The 19,628-nt window shown below is 38.1% G+C and overlaps 1 protein-coding gene across 13 annotated transcripts in view; it reads right to left on the reverse strand.

Annotated features, from left to right (window-relative positions):
- The window catches only part of myo5a (myosin VA), a 53,388-nt gene that overhangs the window by 23,439 nt on the left and 10,321 nt on the right, over window positions 1-19,628 (reverse strand). For all 13 annotated transcript variants that reach the window (XM_023953603.1, XM_023953602.1, XM_020700024.2 and 10 more), the window contains exons 2-12: window positions 15,403-15,513; window positions 14,060-14,231; window positions 13,409-13,553; window positions 10,285-10,441; window positions 7,666-7,809; window positions 4,734-4,815; window positions 3,278-3,385; window positions 3,059-3,165; window positions 1,988-2,253; window positions 730-811; window positions 519-659 (exon numbers count right to left, since the gene is read on the reverse strand). In XM_023953603.1, the coding sequence (XP_023809371.1) occupies window positions 519-659; window positions 730-811; window positions 1,988-2,253; window positions 3,059-3,165; window positions 3,278-3,385; window positions 4,734-4,815; window positions 7,666-7,809; window positions 10,285-10,441; window positions 13,409-13,553; window positions 14,060-14,231; window positions 15,403-15,513 (1,515 nt within the window). The remainder of the gene's footprint in view (window positions 1-518; window positions 660-729; window positions 812-1,987; window positions 2,254-3,058; window positions 3,166-3,277; window positions 3,386-4,733; window positions 4,816-7,665; window positions 7,810-10,284; window positions 10,442-13,408; window positions 13,554-14,059; window positions 14,232-15,402; window positions 15,514-19,628) is intronic.

Below are 19,628 nucleotides of genomic sequence, written 5' to 3' on the forward strand. Positions count from 1 at the left end.
GAATCCAATGTTTGAGCAACTTTATTAGCAGCATCCTGGCAACATTAGATAGCCGGTTGCTGAATATTATGCATTATTATTATGGTCATGGGAAAAACAGTTGCAATAAATCTATATTTGGAGTAAAGTCTCCCTGGTTTTTGTCTGTGAAATGCAGCTGTTTTTTCCTTCTTTGAAGTCAAAAGTTTTTCTGCTGTTTCTTCACTGGAGCAAAAAGAAACTTTCCAAATTTGTTTATATTTGTTAACTATGTTAGCCTGGTGGTTTAAATTTAGCAGTCAGTGCAGCCGTTTTAAGAAAATTGCTGATGTATTATTGTATTATTGACACATGACTGAGCAAATTGACACGTGTCAAGAAATAATCAGCTGTGGTGGAGAAAATCCAGTCGTTTTTCAAAATAAAACTTCAGAATCAGTTTATAAATAAAACGGAATATAGGTTGTGTTTTTTTTCTCTGTGACTAGTGGGTTAGGTACTTCATATCATTTCAATGTTTTCCAAATGCTAACCCTCACCTTGCACTCCTCGTCCAGCAGGTCCAGGATGCCCATCTTGGCTTCTATGAGGTTGATGCAGGGCTGATTGTCGTAGAAGTCGATTAGAGTCCAGGGGATTTGCTCCCTCATGTATTCCTCCTGTTCCAGCTTGAACACATGCTGGACAAACACAGACATTTGGTTTCTTCCACAAGTTGAGAGGATTTTGCATTAAATTGTAAAAACTCACCATGTTGAACTGCTGCTGGAGTTTTTCATTAGCGTAGTTGATACAGAACTGCTCAAAGCTGTTGATTTCAAATGTTTCAAACCTTTAGAAAAAAAACAATAGCAAGTGTTAATTACTGTAAATTCCCTTTTTTGCTGTAGAATTATTTTAGTTAAATTGAAGAGTGGTAAATTGTTCATAACTAATAAGATTACAGCATATTCCACAGAGAGCTAACGGCTTTGCTGTTAGTTTGATGCAAAGATGCCAATGAAACTAAAAAATAATGTATAAAAGTTTCCCAATCTGTGTTTTTTCCTTTATTTCCAACTAGGGCGCGATAAGAAACCAGGAACTCTAACAAGAAGCCACTTTTAAAAATGTTACACAATCTTTTTTGCCCTTTTTTTATTAAATTCCACATAAAGATCTGGAATTGCTTCAGTGGCTATGATGATGATGATTTACGATCCATTACTCAGCTGGATTCATTCTGCCAAGAATGTGCTGTGTGCTGAAGATGGGTTCTGACCAGAAAAGTTAGGAATATTTGACCAGATAAGGATGAGAACTGTTTCTTCAACTGAAACATGTAAATAAAACTGATTTTAGTGAATACAGATTTTCACCCCCACTATACTACATACATGTAGCTAAGGAAAAAGGAGTAGTAGTCAGTAAAGTCAAACAGAGAATCGACTAACGAGACTCTGATGTGACGCAAAAGAACTGTAGGTCAAGTGAATTAGACCACATAATTCTTCTCTGGATCTTCAAATCCCTTTTAATTCAAGGAAGATGGCAGATATTTTACAATTTTGGACCTTGTGTTCCAATCCTGCAGTCTTCTTCCAGCACATTCTGTTTCTTACCTTCAGCTGTGTCAGCGTCAAGTCTGAACACAGTTTAGGTGATGCACACAAGGACTGAAATCTACCACGTGGTATAAAAGTAATAGCTTAATGAGCGGTTTGGATTTGTAAGGCTCTATGACATCACAGACTTACATCAAACTGTCCATAGTACCAAACTTCACATGAAGTCTCAACCCATGACCTCACATCATGCACTCACTGCACCTCAATGAGGAACATTCCCCAACAGTTCATTACTAACAGTTGATAGAAGCAAGGATTAAGACAGATTGGTTTACATTAAATATCAAATGTAGATATATACACATATCGACAATTAATATTGTATATACACAAATGCACTTTTGAGTCTGTGTATTTGGCTTAGTTTTCTCAATTTCTAAGTCAAATATGCACAGACGTACCCATAGATGTCGAGGACTCCAATGAAAGAGTGCTGTTTAACATTAGTGACCAAAGCCTTATTGACATGCTCTACAATCCAGCTGAAGAGCTTGGCATAGATGTGTTTGGACAGGGCATCGCGTGCGTTGGTGGCTTGAAGGCGAGGAAGAGGCTTGACATAAGTCTCATTGGCTGTTTTCAGCTTCCTGTGGCACAGCCACTGGGACATGTCCTGGTAGGTGACTCCAACCAGCTCACAAAAAGCCGTCAGGTGGCGATTGTTGGGCTAAAGCAAAAGAGATGCTTTTGGTAAATCAGCCTCAAAGAACAGGATTTTGAAGAACTACACTGTAGATTTTTGTCCTACTCTTTTATATTACAACAAAAATATGAAGTTAAAGTCCCACTACAATCATCTTTTGATTTGTTGTAAAAGCGTTCCCAGTGTTTTCTTAATTATGATTATACTGTTATAAGGCAAAATCTTAAATCATGTCATTTTCTAGTACCGGTATATAATTTCTGCAGACAATAAGAGCTTTTATTAGAAATTTGCCTCCGAGTTGATGACTGTTGACGCAGAGCCACCCTGCACTCACTCCCCTTCCCATTACTGAGAGTCCTCTGTTTACAGTCTCTGCCGCTAGCTTACATGGTCTCACTCCCCCAACCTAACATTACCAGTGAAACAAAAAAAAGGTGAGCAATATTGGAGCTATCCAGCTGTAGAGTTTTGAGCCAGATGCCAGCTCGGATGAGGAAAATGAAGACATCTAGTGGTCTAAAAGTGGATGCATCAGAATAGAGTAGAGCAGGAAGCTTATAGATGACTCAGTGTGTTTTTTTCACAAAACAAATACAATCTTTTTTCAAACTGTCTTTTTTTGTCTGATTCACAGCTATTTCGATGAAGAAATGTAAATTTCACCTTCATTTTCTTTGCACATGTCTTCCATCATCAGAAAAGTGCCACAACAGCAGGTTAAAAACACACCAAAAAAACATTTTCATTGAAGTGGGACTTTAAGAAACCTTTGTCTACAAACTGATAGCCTCCCCTGTTCTCCCTGCATTGAAAAGTTTATCCTCACAGCAATGAGACTGCTGTCTGCATCTCTGTCTTTAATCTCCACATTCCCTAGATGGAGAATAGCAGCCAAAACTTGGAACAAGCCCATCTGATACGACTCGTTAATGCCTGTAAACGACAAACAAAACACAACATATGAACTTGAAATGAACAATGAACAACAGAACAATGAAATTAACAGTTAAGCAAAGAAAGAAAAAAAAATCTTTGTTTGATTTACCGAGCAGTGTGAAGGCATGGCGAGTGGTACAGAGTTCCTTGCTGTCATCCACACCTTCAATCACAGGGCTGCGGCCCTGACGGGTGTACAGGAAGTCATTTGCACTACCTGGGGGAGAAAAAACACATAACACATATTTTCTCATGCATGGTGGTTTAAATGTAAAACCAATTCAAATTTGAAATCAGAACACCACACAGATTTTGTGATATAAACCTTAATAAATACATGTGTGAAGGTTTCCCTAAAAGTATTGACACTGGTTCAAAAAGTAAAACATAGACAGTAAAGCGAACATTAGAACAGCAGTTGTTTCTACTGTTAGACTGCCTCAGAAATGCTCAGGAGCTTTACAAATTCAAAGTTTGTCTCAAACCCTGACTGACCCGAGCGCTCACATCTGCTCAGTGAACATTCACTGTCGGAGACCGCGTGAGAGGCCCAGGTTCTCAGAAGTTTAACTTATCAAAGGCACTTTTATATGAGAACTCTGCTAATCCCAACTTTTTACAATCGGCTTCTTTATACACATTTAACTGTGAATTAGGGTATGGCCTGTTGCCTGGCAACAGGCGGCGCTGGCATTACTGTGACAACCTCTCTATTAACAGGGCCAGGAAGTCAGCAGGAGAGGAAAAGACAGCAGCTGTGTGTGTGTGTGTGTGTGTGTGTGTGTGTGTGTGTGCCGTCAACAGACAGGCTGTAAATGGGGGTGGCAGCAGAAAATGCTTGTGTGAGCGTGAATGCGCGTTCAAGACTAAGATGAGCAGGTGCAGTTCCACAATGGGAGCACTCTATGAGATCCTGTTCTACCAGTGTAAAGGAGCGACTCATTTATTCGTTTTTCAGGCAAATAACTAATAAATCCCAGATAGCTGGATTGGCGTTTAGTCAATTTTAGCTATTAAAAGGTTAAAACTAAATTCCTGTTACAGTTGGAATATGAACCAGCTTTTCCAGACAGCATAAAATATGTGTTAACAAAAATGTCCCTAACATTGGCTAATTCAAGGAAGAATAACACCATAGAGCCGTTGGTGGTAACATCTCACAGTATAGCTTTTATTGTCCCCCTGTCCCCTAAACAAATTTATTTCTCTATTACCATACACATTTTTTTCTAAGGTAAATTACATATTCCGATATACTAATATTTTAAATTTCATTAGTTTTACAGGGACTCTGGATAAAAGACACATTTCACTGACACAGAAACTTTCTTAACAGATTATCTTATTCTCTTGAAATGGATTAACTAAAAAGTCAAGGCTGCATCAGCAGAAACCCTCGTCTCTGCATGGAGAAAATCAGTTCTTTATAGATACATGTGATAACCCAGACCCAAAAGAGCTTTATTACATCAGCAAGTTTCATTCACAATGAATTTGAAGGCTAAGATCTTCCTTCAGTGTGTTCCTATGTGTTGCATAGAGCTGAAACACTCAAAGTGACTTACTGAGTCTGAGATTCTTGAACTCTGGTAAATGTGCTGAAGCACAGAGCTGATAAAAGACGTGATAATTCCTCTCCTCGTCTGCCTAAAAGAAAGCAGGCAAACCATGAAATGCAAGAGGGTTGATAAAAGCACAATAAACCTAGAGAGAAAAATGACATCTACAATGTTTAACGTATAAACTGTATAATCTTGCTTTACTTTAGATAATTTATTACAACTTAATGCTTCATTTACTTCATCAAAAAGATGTGCAGGTAAAACCCTTAGGGTTTTGCTCAAGGGCATGAGAACAGAAATTCAACACTTGACACTCTTGAAATTAAAGAACAACATTCCTTTTTCTGCTGATCATACATGACAGTGAATAGACTTTCATTGCAAAAACTCAAACTTTATCCAATCAATTGACAATGCAAACAAGTAAAGTTAAGTGAAAATAAATACTGCAATTTTTTTGATAAAAATGAATGAAAAACGTGGATTTCTGAACACTCAAGTCTGTTACCTTTGTCCCACATTCAAGAGGCAACACCCTTTCATACTGGCATGCATGCATGCACACAACATTTACAGGAATCAGCTGTAGAAAATGCAAGAAGGAAAGTTTTTTTTCTTGACTAACATCCTCATTCCTCTTTAGGGCAGAGTGCCTGTGTGTGTTGATGGGAACACCTGCACAGATAAAAGTAGACTAATAGTTTTTAAAGTGCACATTCAAACTCGTGTCCAGGTGTCATCTGACATGTCTGAGAAAAACAGACAACTTGGATTTTTTTCTGAAGAATATCTCTAGAAATAACACAGATGGGGGAAAAAATGGAACAAAATCTAAAAAAATAACTTGCACATTTATTTGCACTGATGTAAGTGAACCCACAGAAGTTATCATTGTTGAAAACATAGTACTGTTAAAAAAGGTAAAAGAAAAACGATGAAGAAGGTTCGGCTGTAACTCAGTCCATGGATAGTTTGCTCTCTTTCTAAAAGTTTTTTTCTTTTAATGATTGCCATGGTTTTTTCGTTGCCAGAACTAAAACCATCAGGCTCAACTGACTTATTCTCCGAAAAATGTTTGAAAAACAAAAATGCACCACAACAAAGAGGAAATAAGGTTCGGCAGACCTTTCAGGAAGTTCTCTTTAGTATCAATGCTCACAAGAAGCAACAGTGTTCAGGATCCTCATAAACAGTTGGAACAAGAATTTACCACAAAGGATTCATACACAAGGGTTGCAATGGCTACAAACTTTAGAAAAGAACGATCCAAGAGAAATGTTCTTCCCCAATGAAGCTAAACATTCAAACGGTCTGTTCCAGAAGATCAGTACATGGGTTCCCCTGTGTGTTTCACTGTGAAGATTGCAGTCCATCCACAATGGGGCAAAACATTATTTGACTGTCATTGATTCTGCAATTTCCCCCCACATAAAAAGATGATATGTTTGTAATGTTGTTCAACTGTGAGAGATAGTATGCAAAAAAAGAATCCAGAAAAATCAGAAATCTCATTGTATGATTTTTTGAGAGTATATTAGTGCAGAAAATAAGTATCGGTATACAAACTAGCAAGAACTCTTTCCCTCACAGATCTGTTACTACTTCTTTAAGAAAATCTCTGAATGTCACCTGTTAAAAGACACCTTGAAACAGTCAGACTGCAACTGCTCTACCATGACCAAGACCAAAGAGCTGCCCAAGGACAAGATTGTTGACCCAAACACGACTGGGATGAACCACTCTACAATAAGCAAGTAGATTATGAGAAGTGATCAACTGTTGGAACATTTATTAGATAGCAGAATAAATGTAAAACCCCTGAAAATCTCTTTCCAACTAGGGCTCAGTTCAAGATCTTACCTGGTGGGATACAAATGATATGGCAATAGTGAATAAAAAAGCCTAGAACTACACTGGGTCAATGCAGAGAGCTGGGACCATAGTTACACATTTTACTACTAGTAACAATACATGTTTATGGATTAAAGTCCTGCAGTGCTCCAAAGGTCCCCCAGCTAAACCAGCACTTGTCCAGGCCCGTCTAAAGTTGGGTAGTGACCATCTGGGTGATCCAGAGGAGGACTGGGAGAATTTAAATTGCTCTGAAAATGAACTCTTTTCACTGTATTTGGAGGGGGAAGAGTAACTTCGCAAAAACACCACACCAACTGTGAAGCATGGGGGGTGAATCATCATGCTTTGTAGCATTAATGAGGCCATGTATGGCAAGATTTTGGGTAAAAACCTCCGTCCAACAGTTGGAGCATTGAGGATGAAACATGGCTGAATCTTCCAGCTCCCATGCACATCACCAAGGCAACAAAAGAGTGACTACGTAGAAAGCCTTTTAAGGTTCTGGAGTGGCTAAGCCAGTCTCTGGACCGCAATCCAATAGAGAATCTGTGAAGATAGATCAAAGTCCATGTTTCCCAACAGGAGCCCAAAAACATTACAGGTCCACTGAACAAATGTTGTTTCCCTTTCGGCTTTTCCCATCAGGGGTCACCACAGCGAACGAGTCGCACGGTAAACTTGGCAGTGTTTTACGCCGGATGCCCTTCCTGACGCAACCCTCTCAAAGCAACCGGGCTTGGGACCGGCACAGAAGTAGAGAAAGGAACCGGGAGCAGCCCGGAGTCGAACCCTGGTTTCACGGACGGAAGGCGCTGCAAACCAGCATGAGCTAAACCGGCTCCACGTTCACTGAACAAATATGTATTCTTTAAAAAAAATGTAAAAATAAAAAATCATACAGTGTGATTTTCTGGATCCTGACTTTTTACATTCTGTCTTACAGATGAATTGTACCTTTGTTGAAGGTTACAGACCTCTCATCTTTTTAAGTGTGACAGTGCCAAATACTTTTTCCCCACTGTAAAACACATTCATTAAGAGATAGAACTTATTAAAGCTGCAAAAAGTCATATGAACTTACCTGAAACACAACTCGTGATTTCTCTAGAAGATATGTTCTCATGTTGGCACCAATGATGCGATAACGATTGTCAAAACCGATCTCGATGTATTTCCCAAAGCGGCTGCTGTTGTCGTTTCTTGTTGTCTTTGCATTGCCAATAGCCTGAAAAATTAAAAAAGAAAGATGTTCTCATGGTCACAGTAGACAGCACAGTGAGATCTTCTATCCTTAGATCATCTGGACTGATCATTTGTGCTGCATCAGTGTTTTCTTTTCAACACAAAGTTCCAATTCTACAGTGGGGACTCAAAAAAAGACCATCTGATGCTGTTCTACAATGAACAATTGTCTGTGATACCATGAAAAAGTTCCAGTCAGCTGTAAAAAAAAAAAAAGAAAGTATACCCTCCATCCTCTCAGGGTTTGAAGAATGTATTAGACCTTTCTTCAAAAAGGAGGCACTTAACCCCTCAAACAAATAAAACATCTTTATCTGTCATTCTTTAAATGGAGTCTACTTCTTAAGCACTTTTCCATTTTCTTCAAGCCTCAAAGAACTTTACCATCACAGTCCCATTCACACAAACATTCCACCAGGAGCAATAGGACGTTCAGGTGTATGCAGACTGGGAAAACCATTTGTTCCGAACCCAGTCCGCTTAATTTGGTCCGGATCGAGTCCCGAACAATGTGTTTGGTCTGCATTCAGACAGTCTGTATTCATACTGCCATCAAAGGGACCTTCCTGATTTGAACCAAAGCTAGTAAACAAAACCACGTAAATAAAAATCTCTTCACTCATTGGTCAGGAATTACGAGGGCTGGGTAAAGCAACTAGAGACACAAATTATGGAAGTCCTGCGCTCTGCAGTCCTTCGCTGGGTAGTTTATTCAATCTTTACATTTTGCTGTCCAATTTTAAATGTCAGGCTAAACACTTTTTACTGCATCTTTGGTCCGGTGGAGGCAATTAAGTATTTAACCGTCTGTGGCTAATTTTCTGAAATATTTTGCTTTTGTATTCAGATCAGTACAGAACCATGTATGTATAACTGTAGATTTTGTATCATATTACAGATTTTATCAGTTTATCTGCGACAAAAGTAGCGTGTAACTAAATCTGGTTCAGAATTTTTTTTTCCTTTCGCCTTAATGTTTTGGGAGAGGAACAGGGCAAAAAATATAAGAAAGGTTTTCTTTAATTGTGCTAAAAATTCTCTAACCCGTGTGGGGTCAAAATGACCTGATCGTTTATGACGGAAACACTAAAGATAGGAATTCAGTAGTTTAGCTCTGATTAACTTTCATCAGGTCAAAATGACCCCACCCTTACATTGACATGTTATCCTTACCATGACAAAGGTGGATAAAGGTGAAGAGGATTTCATGATACCAGTGAAGATCACATATCATTGAACAAAAAAGGTTCAGCGCACTGTCTTGCGGGGTCCAGATGACCCCCATTCCCAACGTTAAAGTAGCACAAGGGCTAAGGAAGAGCATTCACTTCTCAAACTACCAAGTGTTACATGACGTAAGGAAATCTGTTCTTCCACACATTTTAGCATTATTTTTTAGGTACTTTTTATTCCCTCTGAGCTGCTAAGTTCAGGTATCCATAGCAGCAGTCAGCAGTAATCCTCAAGACAGATGTAACGGCGTTGATCAATCAGGAAATGTCAGCAAACGAGTGGAGCTGCTCATAAACACACACGCGCACGCACGCACGCACGCACATCAAAGCTACCAAAGCTGCCAGCCAGAACAGAATTCGATTATCCACGAGCACAGAGGGTCCTTGCTGAGTTTGGGCCAAACACACAGTCTTTCACTGCAAACAAGGAGGCATTTAGCAGAGCAAGTATTGCAGTCTGTGTCTGCATCAGCTAAACCAAACATACATGTAAACACCTCCCTGTCAAGCCCAGTCACACCTACGGCTCAGCAAAACATCGAGGGGCCATTTCAAATTGCAGGTTCAGTTCCGCTAAGCATGACCATGCATTTAAGCTCATGGACCCCCACATCGCTCCAGGGGGGCCTGGTTAGCCTCTCGCATGGTAGCCATGTTGTCAACAGTATGTGAATGTGTCTGTGAACTGAGAACCCAAAGCACTTTGGGTCTTTGAAAAAAGAAAATAAGTGCTAAATAAGTATATCCCATTTAACATTAATTTATGACTTCAGCTGATCTGCTCTACTCTCAAGTGTAGAACAGTGATGAAGAGAAGTGGGATGTCAACAGAGTGGCCACAAAGGGCTGAGAGGGCGGGGGAGATGAGGAAGTGGCATATGGGAGTGAGGGAGCACTGCATCCCCTCTAATAGAAACACCAGCTCACACTAAAGCACAAGAGCTGTGCCGTCACAGCATGGAGCTGCCCGAGGCCAGCAGAAAGAAATGAGCCCAAAAGAGCCTGATTTAAGACCATTTTAGTCAAATATGTATTTTTATAAGTTATTTCCAAGGAGAAATATTCCTAGACTTTTATTCAAAGTTAAACTGGAATAGCTCAAAAGTCAAAAACACATTTGAATAATTAAATTTAAAAAACTCAACAGTGGATTCTGCATTAGCTTAAAATATAAAAGTGCTGTGTTGTTTTTTTTTTTCAATTTACAGAACTTATATTCTTACCTCCATGATGGGGTTAGAAGCCAAAACCTTCTCCTCCACGTTTGCTTCACTGGCAGAACCACTAACTGTAGCAAAGTATCTCATGGCATATTTTGCCGATACCGTCTTTCCTGCTCCAGACTCCCCACTCACAATGATGGACTGGTTCCGTTCGTCTCTGTCATCACAAAAACAGAAGCACACATGACATTTACATCTACAAAGGCTGCAGTTTAGCTTCAAAATAAAGATGAAAGATTTAAGGAAGACAACTGCTTATTAGGTGTGTTTCTTGGACCGGAGCTCGTTCAAGGCCATGTTTATTTCAGGGCAGGCTTAAGATTTAAAAGGAACTATGACCAGGAACCGCTTAAAGCCCACCACTTACAGTGGACCAGAAGGAGATAAGTAGCGTCACAAGCCATCAGCAACCTGCAGGGTAACCACTTGCAGGCAGAACATGTGACAACACTCCTCATGTTGTCAGGTCTGTTTGCAGGCTACACTCTGCAAGTCACACTCAGCCACAGCAGCTATATGAGCAGATATAAAGTTTTTTCAGCTCTGTTGTCATCACAGTCTAAGACCTGGGGCTGAACCCAGACCTTTCCCAAAATTGACTAATAGTTGGGGCAAAGCCTTGGACCACACCCAGTTAAAGGATTCTAATGATGATGGTTACCTGACAACCAAATGACCACATCTCTGTTTCCAACATAAAAAAAATACATCCAGAGATGTAAAAATAGATGTTGAGTCATGTTTATTTCCTCAAAGACAGGTTTACATTTTGTTTCTGTTGTGTTCCATGAATACAGCCTGACATGTCTAGGTAGCTGGTCACCTAGTGGTCTCCAACTGAACTGACCTGGCTCCACTTACTGTTGGTCAGATCCTCACTACACAAAGCTATGTGTAGTGGCAGAATTTATAAGCTACACTTTTAACCTCATCTTTTGTTTCCTTTTTCAATGCCAAAAGTTGTGTAGTATATTGAGCAAAAGTTGTGTCATCTCTAAAAAATTCAATATTTTGTCCTTAGATTACATCTCCAGTTTTCTTATTCTGAAAACCCACTTTAAACTTCAAACAGATAAAATGTGATCTCAACCAGAGATGCCCAGTTTTGTGTCATAAATTATGTGAGATACACAGATCAAAGGAGAATCCTACTTCCGATTTAAAAATAAATACGCTTTAATCTAATATTTAAGAAACCAGAACTTTGTCATGCAGGGAAAAGCTGGTGTACTGATGTTCTTATGAGATTAAGCAGCTGCTGTCTTTCCTATTTAGAGAAAACTTGTTGGGTAGATAAAGTATGCGTCACGTGGGGGGATATTCTATATGACTACATATTCATACGCATGTTTTTAGTTTTGCTTAAATAAAACAAAACTAAAAACACGGAGTCAAGTTGATAAGATACAATCACCCCTCAACATAAGAATAAAAGAAGTATTTAATAAACTGCATCTTTGCAACCTTGTGGGTACTTTTTGTGTGGCTGAGTCTCTGCTGCATGCATTACACATTTCTATTACCGGGATTTAACAGAAGATTGCACTTTAAAATTAATTTACAAGTCTTTGCTGAGAAATATCACAGCTTCTTAAAATGCAAATATTTGAAAGGCTAAAATTCTAATACCTTTCTGTTTAAAATGCAAAGAGAAATCTAGAGTATAGTTCTGTCATAGTATTCCAGTTCCTTTAACTGTTCTCTAGGCTCTAAATCCAACCTCAGCAGCGACTGGAGCCTCAAGGCTTCTTAGGATTGATCTCACAAACGCCAAGAGCGGAGAAAAAAAAAAACCTTTCTTACAGGTTTCCTGCAGCAGAGCATCAGGATGAGTATTACCTGAGCCAGGCAAAAATGTGTGTCTGCAAATCATACATAATATGTGAGAGAGGCTTTAAAACTGAAAAGCAAAACAGAGGCAAAAGCAGTTCATTTTAGCAAAGACGAAAGCAATCTACTACAAGCAACTCAGATCAGCTTAGTGTAACGCGCAGGCTGATCTGTTCATAATGAGCAGCTTCTAGCAAAGAATGCAGCTGTGGGTGTTAAAGATGACTTTCTACTTAAATGAAGATGCCAGAAACAAACTTGATTGCATCTCTAAAAAAATTGAACTACAATGCAGTTTAACAGAAGTATAAAAAGAAAAAGTCAAAAGTCAATTAGCACGATCAATTGGGCCACATGTTCGGATTGAACCCTCTGGATTTTTTATAAATGAATTCAAATGAATCGAAAAGCTCTTTTTTTGACCAGTCTAAGCATTCATTCACCACAAATTAAAGACTAAGCTGACTACTAGCAGTCAACAGTAACAATATATTTTTAGATTGTGTAAAACTTTCCAAAAGTAAGTCTCGTTTTACTCATCTTATCCTTTGCATTCGTTAAAAAATAAACATTTCTGATACCTATATTAGAGAAAGATGCATTATATAAAAAATGACTTCTTATATTTTCATCTGACTGATTCCTTTAACCCTTGTGCTACCTTAGATGACCCCACCCTTACATTGACGTGTTCTTCCTACCATGACAAAGGTGGATAAAGGTGGAAAGATTTCATGTAATCCATGGACACCAGTGAAGATCACAAATCATTGAAGATAAAGGGTTCAGCGCACTGTCTAGTGGGTCTAGATGACCCAACTCCCAATGTTAAAGTGCCTAGGATAGCACAAGGGTTAAGCACCACCAGTAGCGTACATGCAAGAGGGAATGAACTACTAGAAACTATTGGTTGAAACAAAAATAAGGGCTTTTGTTTAAAAAAAAAACTAGAATCAAAGTCTTAAACATTGTTCCTGCTGCACCCTTAAAACGGATATATTCCTTTTACAAATTTCTTTCTGGTCTACACAATTTTAGGCAATATATTTCCCCAACAAAACTCTATAGCCAAAACTGAAAAGAGCCTCTTAACCTACTTTGAATGGGAAAGTGGCTTTTTAATAATGTGAATGTGCTTGATATAAAGAAAACTAGATGAGCAGAAACAGAAAGTGAGACCACCATGAGGTTATTTTTGGCTCTGCTTTGACCTACAAACCCTTTAGGAAGGAGGGAGGGAGCGCTGAGCAACAGGGAGAGATGGACCAATGCAGCTCAGGTAACACACACTAACCTGGCCATCTGTTTGTATGCCTCTTCTGCCACAGCAAAGATATGTGGGTCCATGTCTCCCATGTTCTGACCGCTGTAGGCGTTGATAATGTCTGTTCCATAAATCGGCAGATTCTCATAGGGGTTGATGGCCACAAGAACAATTCCTAGGAGACCAAACACAGAGGGGGGAAAAAAGCTCTTCAGCTTCATATTTAACAGAAACCACAATCACACAGTTTTACTTTGCCATAAATCTCTAGACATTAAACTTTACTCCTTTTAGGATACAGAAACAAACCACAAAGATGTTCAGATCTCATAACAGAGATTTAAGGAGAGAGAAAACAGCTGATTAGCATGGCATTCACGATTTAATGCTGAACAAGACTTTAAACGGACATCCACTGGTCACACAAGTACTGGTAATGCTGGGGTCATGCAGGGCCAGAGCTGTCAAAGAATTGCTCAACTAACAAACTATAAAGACATGCAGTAAAAAAAGATCATTCAGCTGGCAGAAAGAGTTTGGAATTCATTCCATTGTTAGAGATGTACATAAAAAAACTTTCTTGTTTTCTGGACTGAGCTGAGGTCATCATTTCAAATTCTGTTATTAGATTACAGTAAAATTGCTGGTCGACATCATTAGACAGACGGAGATCACTCTTACCACAGTAGGTGTAGATAAGTTTGGAGTCGATGAAGCGGACTTTGAGGTTGTGGAGCACGGCCGGCTCGTGGAGGTAGCTGAGGGCTGTGAGGTCATTCTCTCCCACCAGGATGTCTGGGTTCCGCAGGTAAGGCAGGTTCTTCGTCTTCGGGTCCAGTTTGTGCTCGATGACCTGAGCATGAGCGAAGGGGAAACGGAGAAAGCACTCAAACAGCAGTCCATTTAAAACACCTTATGCTTCAGTCACAATTCAACTTTACAGGCTGTAAAAAATTATACACAGTGAAGAAACCAAACTCAATTCATTATTGAAAAACTTATATAATGTATTCTGAAATAATACATTTAAAACCTACATTTACATGTTTGCCAAATAAGATGTGATGTGCTAAAACACTAAGAAAAAAAATACTAATAAAGTACAAAATACTTGAGTATAGCAAAAAAATTACCAAAGGAATACTTTTCAATACATTTCTCATTACTAATTTAAATAATAACAAAATTCAGTTAAAAACATCAATGAGGCAAATTTTCTGTATTTGTGGAGCAATCGGTTTAGATTAACCAAAAACGCCTTTCGGGAACTTGTTTAGTTTCTGTTCTCAAAATGTGTTAGCAATAAAAAATTGAATAATCTACTACTTATTTTTATAGATAAACCAGTTTGTTGTTAGGGCATTGTTGTGAATCCACCCTCTATTACTAAAATCTAGATTGACAGTTTTTGAATAGCTCACTCATTCTGATGGATTCAATTTTGTGTCAGAAAATGTTTTTATTCTTATTGTTATACTCTTGTATTGGATGAGTACTCTGTGATTGGACTGGTAAAGTATAAATCATTCTAATTAGAAGTTAAAAACCGGATTATGATAACTATGCAAAAAATAGGTAAATTAATTGAGTAAAGCATAATATTGGTGAGATTATATAAATTCACTTCCTCCCATTCCTTTTCAAGTAAATAAACTCTTTTGACATTTTTACATTTAATTCATTCAATGTGTCATGTATTGTATGTATGAGTATAAATGTGTCTATTTATGATTAAGAGTAATTATTGCAGCATCATTTACATGTCTGTGTGGATCTATTTAATACAATTAAGTCCAATCAAATTATCTCTTTCAATTTCTATTTCTTTTTATTTATATATTGTGTAGAATTCGCATAACTTAATTTGTATTTGAATGTGAGCTCAAGGATTTGGTTTTATTTTCACCAATAAAATAGAATACATTTAAACTGCTTTACCTTCTTTTGCTGATATAGTTGTGTGGATTTGACAAAAGGATTAATCAAAATCAGCAGAAACTTTAAAGAACTTTGATCGACCTCACCTTCCCATCCTCCAACATGAGCTGTAGAGAGGCCTCGCCATTTTTGTAGTCCTTGACAAGTTCAGCAGACTTCCACTCCTCCTCTGCATCGGGGATCCACACCCGAGCAGACTAAAGAAGAAACAGACCAGACAAAGAGGGAAAAACGTTAGCTGCAGCGGCACACAAACTAGAAGCTCTTATCTGCCAGGCTCACTTTAATACTAAATTTGTGCAGCAAACCCTTTCACAATATTCCGTTTTGCAATTTCATTAACTTCCAGATCTTTCAGTGCAAACGGAGGGATGATGAAAGCAGAGCTTCGTGCTTCCTCTCCGCTAACAGTTAAAACAGCATGACCTCACAGAAAACACTGGGGTCTGTGTTTTCCCCAGTCATGAGCAAACCGCTCATAATGGTCAGCAAAGCGGTGGGAACAAACTATGAAGCAGCTCATGACAGCTGAAGAATGCGGTTGTGGATATCTCATAGTCATAACCCTAAACCGTCTGGCTCTCTTAGAAACGTGTGACTGGAAGCTGATCAGACATGCAGAGAAGCAATGATGACCACTACCAGTCACATGTCTGAGACATCCGCTCACTAATATAAATGCCACATTTATACATATACAGCACACAAACCACACACAAAAGAACCGCAGAGACGGAAAAGATAACCAGGAAATGTACAGAAAACTCTCAATGTCTTTAAAAGATGGAATTTTCAAACCCTAAATTAAGAAAATAAAACCGGAGCAGATAGAATTTAACATTCACAGTTAAAATTCACCAAAAGATTCTAAATGAAACTTAAACTTGTCTGCTGAAAAATCTTGGGAAACTGAAGCTGTGATGATGAGAGCATTCCTGCTATTTTGACATGGATTTTACTGCATCTTGTTACATAAACTGCTGATGACAATCTTGGAGGCCAAAAAAAGACCTCATTGTTGAGGGCACAACGCTATACTTTACTACCGATCATCTGAATCATGACATCACCATTTCCCAAAACTCCACCACTTCTTCTTAAGTAAGTCAGGTTTGGGTTTCTTCCCTCTTTCCTCAATAAATGGCAGCAGGGACATTAAAACTCTTCTTTCCAGATATATTTAACCAAACCACAGAAATAAAATGTTTTCACATGTTTACGCCACTACTCCATTTCCTAAAGGTCAATGATATACTTTGAGCAAAAGACTTCAGGTAATTCATGACACAGGGAATAATACAACCCTTTCTTCAATATCGTTCTGCTTTGCAGTATTTGGTTATGTAGCTGAGGTGAACCATTGGACTCCAACCCCACCCTGTCACCACAGCCCAAACTTAAAAATGAGTGAACAGCTTTGTGCTGCTATGCAGAAGAACATTTGCACCTAAATTATTCAAAATAACCCATGAAAACGTGCAATTACTGTATGTCGAGCATCAGTCATGAGTAAGAATGATCACCAAATTGGAACACAAAAAAAGTTTATAAATTAAGGAAGGCAGACTTTGGTGCTGATGTTTTAAGACAAGTTGGTGAACACAAACATTGTTCCATGTGTAAACCCACATTACTCTTCAAGCAGATAAACTGCAAAAAATTAAGATTTTTGGTTTAGAAAGCCTTACTACTTGAATATCTGAGGAAACACTCAATTATTCTGTCAGATTTTATCTGATTGATAAGCAGTCACAAGGGAAACGGGGTGAACCAGCGGAACATCTGGCGATTACAAAATAACCTTTCAAACAAAAAGCAAAAACATGAGGTTTGACTAAATACCTTCAGGGCTCATCCCTCTTTGCACGTGATTTCTTAGAGAAAAAACCCATAAATTTGACCAAGAATTCTGTTAACACCACAAGCAGTCTTCAGTTAGTGATGTTAAGACTGTAAAAGAGCTTAAGGCACCCACTTTTGTTGTTTTTCATGACTGCAATTTGTGTTACCCAGAATCTCATGTGTTTTGGGGTTGTTGTTGTGCAAGCCAAGGACTGCAAAATAAATCGCAAATTTTTCGATATCACAATATCAAGCTGCGCAATAAGCATAGGACCAGAGACGGCGCAAATCGCAATAAATGCTTACCTTAAATGTGCTAAAACAATCTTATGGCAGCTTGAAGTATTTAATCAAGCATTTGACAAATCAGATGGACGCCTTCATGTTTTTGACCAATCGGATGAAGCTGTTTTATGTTAGATGTTCGCCTCCTATGTAGGCAAGGGTCATTTGGAGTATAACTTTTAAACTGTTGCAGTGAAATGGAAATGTTTTCGCTTGTTTTGCTATTTGTTCATGTATCGCAAGTTATACCTGACTTTAAAAAAATACCTACAATGAACAGCAGTTGAAATATAGATTTGGAACAGATAACAATAGCTAGACTCTTTAGAACCAACTATGACAAGAACTCTTAAATTTTCTCTTTGGGGTTTCATATTTTTTTCCATGAATAATGGAACATTCAGGTACTATTGTACCCATCCATAAAAAGGATAGAGACTTACGAAGTTTAACTCAACCTAGGCTATGTCCGTAGTCCCACCCTAATCCCTAACTATTAAAAAAAAAGCTATATGGTATATATATATATATATATATGGTATATATATATATATATATATATATATATATATATATATATATATATTAAAAGCAATTTGGACACCATGCTCACTACGTTTTTTTTTTAAACTGCGAATATGACACCACCAATTTCACAAAGAGAAAATCAAATTAAGCATTTTATGATTATTTATGAATCCACTGTGTTCTAAGGATGAAAAACAATGGTTTGTTTAAATACCCTTTTTTGCTAAATTTGTTCAAACGCAATGCATTGTGGTCTATATTTGCCAATCTAGTGAGCATCATTGCACATTTTTTTGCAGAGACTTCTGGAAAATTTCTAGGGGAACTTGATTTTGGAATTGCAGCACTACCAACGCACTATATAGTGCACTATGTTAGTGAGTAGTGAAGGAATTCAGACACAGCCTATGAGACAAACAGCTGAATCATATCAATGAAGATGCGTCACCAGCCACTACACATCTTCACTGAAATGATGAGATAATGAGAAGTATATTACCGTTCATGTCTCCTAGTCAGTTTTGCATTCAACAAGTTATTTTTGGAAAGAAAACAAGGAAAACGAAATATTATCATCATGGCTGTTATTTAAACTTATTAACAGCAAGAAATAACACAAAATGTAATGTGTCTATACAGTATTCCCCCCATATTTGCGGGGGGTTAGGGAGCAGAAACACCCGCAAACATGGAGAACCACCCCCGACCCCCCCGCTGCTGAAGAATGTCCGTCACGGATCCTTACTCATCAAAAACCCTTCAAACCCTCTGAAACATTTCTGATGCCTTGTAAAACATTTATTTAGAACATTGGAAAATTGCTCAACAGTTTTTTTATTTAATGCAGAGCAATTTACTGTACCGTAGCGTACTGAGTGTTTGTGATGAACCGGAGGAGTAACGTGACTGAAAAAAAGAAATCTGCGTATACGTGAAACATATTGAAACGTGAATAAGCGGGGGTACATTGTATTCAATTTTATAAACCAAGGTGCAGTTAAAGTACATAAAATATTAGAATACCTTCTGTCTAAATATACAGTAACACAAAAATTTGGAGAAAATATTTGTAACTTTTCATCCTTTAGTTTTAATTTAATTTGATGTCACTGATTTACAGTAGTTGTTTCGTATTAAACATGTACAAAACTGTCCAACGTGCTGCAAAACAACAAAAATGAAAGCCAATGCTGAATAAAATTGTAAAAATAATCAACTAACATCCTAATAAATGTTTGAGCTGAGTTATGACTACAAAACTAGATTCTCCATCATTTTTTTAAAGCATTCATCAAAATATGCATGACCAAATTCATTAGAGTGCATGTGCATACACAAAATGTTACAAAGAGGCAATTCTGAAATCACATAAACTTTCAGTCTTTTTCATTTCTTCTTTTTTCAATTTCCTGCCAGCAGTAGGTCTCCTAGCAACAAAGGGATGCAGGAAAAAAGGGATAGCTGCAGGAAAAGGAGGGCTAAAAATAGCATCAGTGAGTTTTGAGCAGCATCACACCTCGCTGATGCATCACTGCGCTGCTGAGCACACTTCCTGATCCCAATAATCGTGCCACATATATGCATTAGCGCTTGTTTCACACGTCACAAGGTGAAAAAACTGATTCTCCTTATTTGAAGCTAAAATATATAGCCAAGC

Source organism: Oryzias latipes, chromosome 3 (assembly GCF_002234675.1).
Source record: "Oryzias latipes chromosome 3, ASM223467v1".
Taxonomy (NCBI): Eukaryota; Metazoa; Chordata; class Actinopteri; order Beloniformes; family Adrianichthyidae; genus Oryzias; species Oryzias latipes.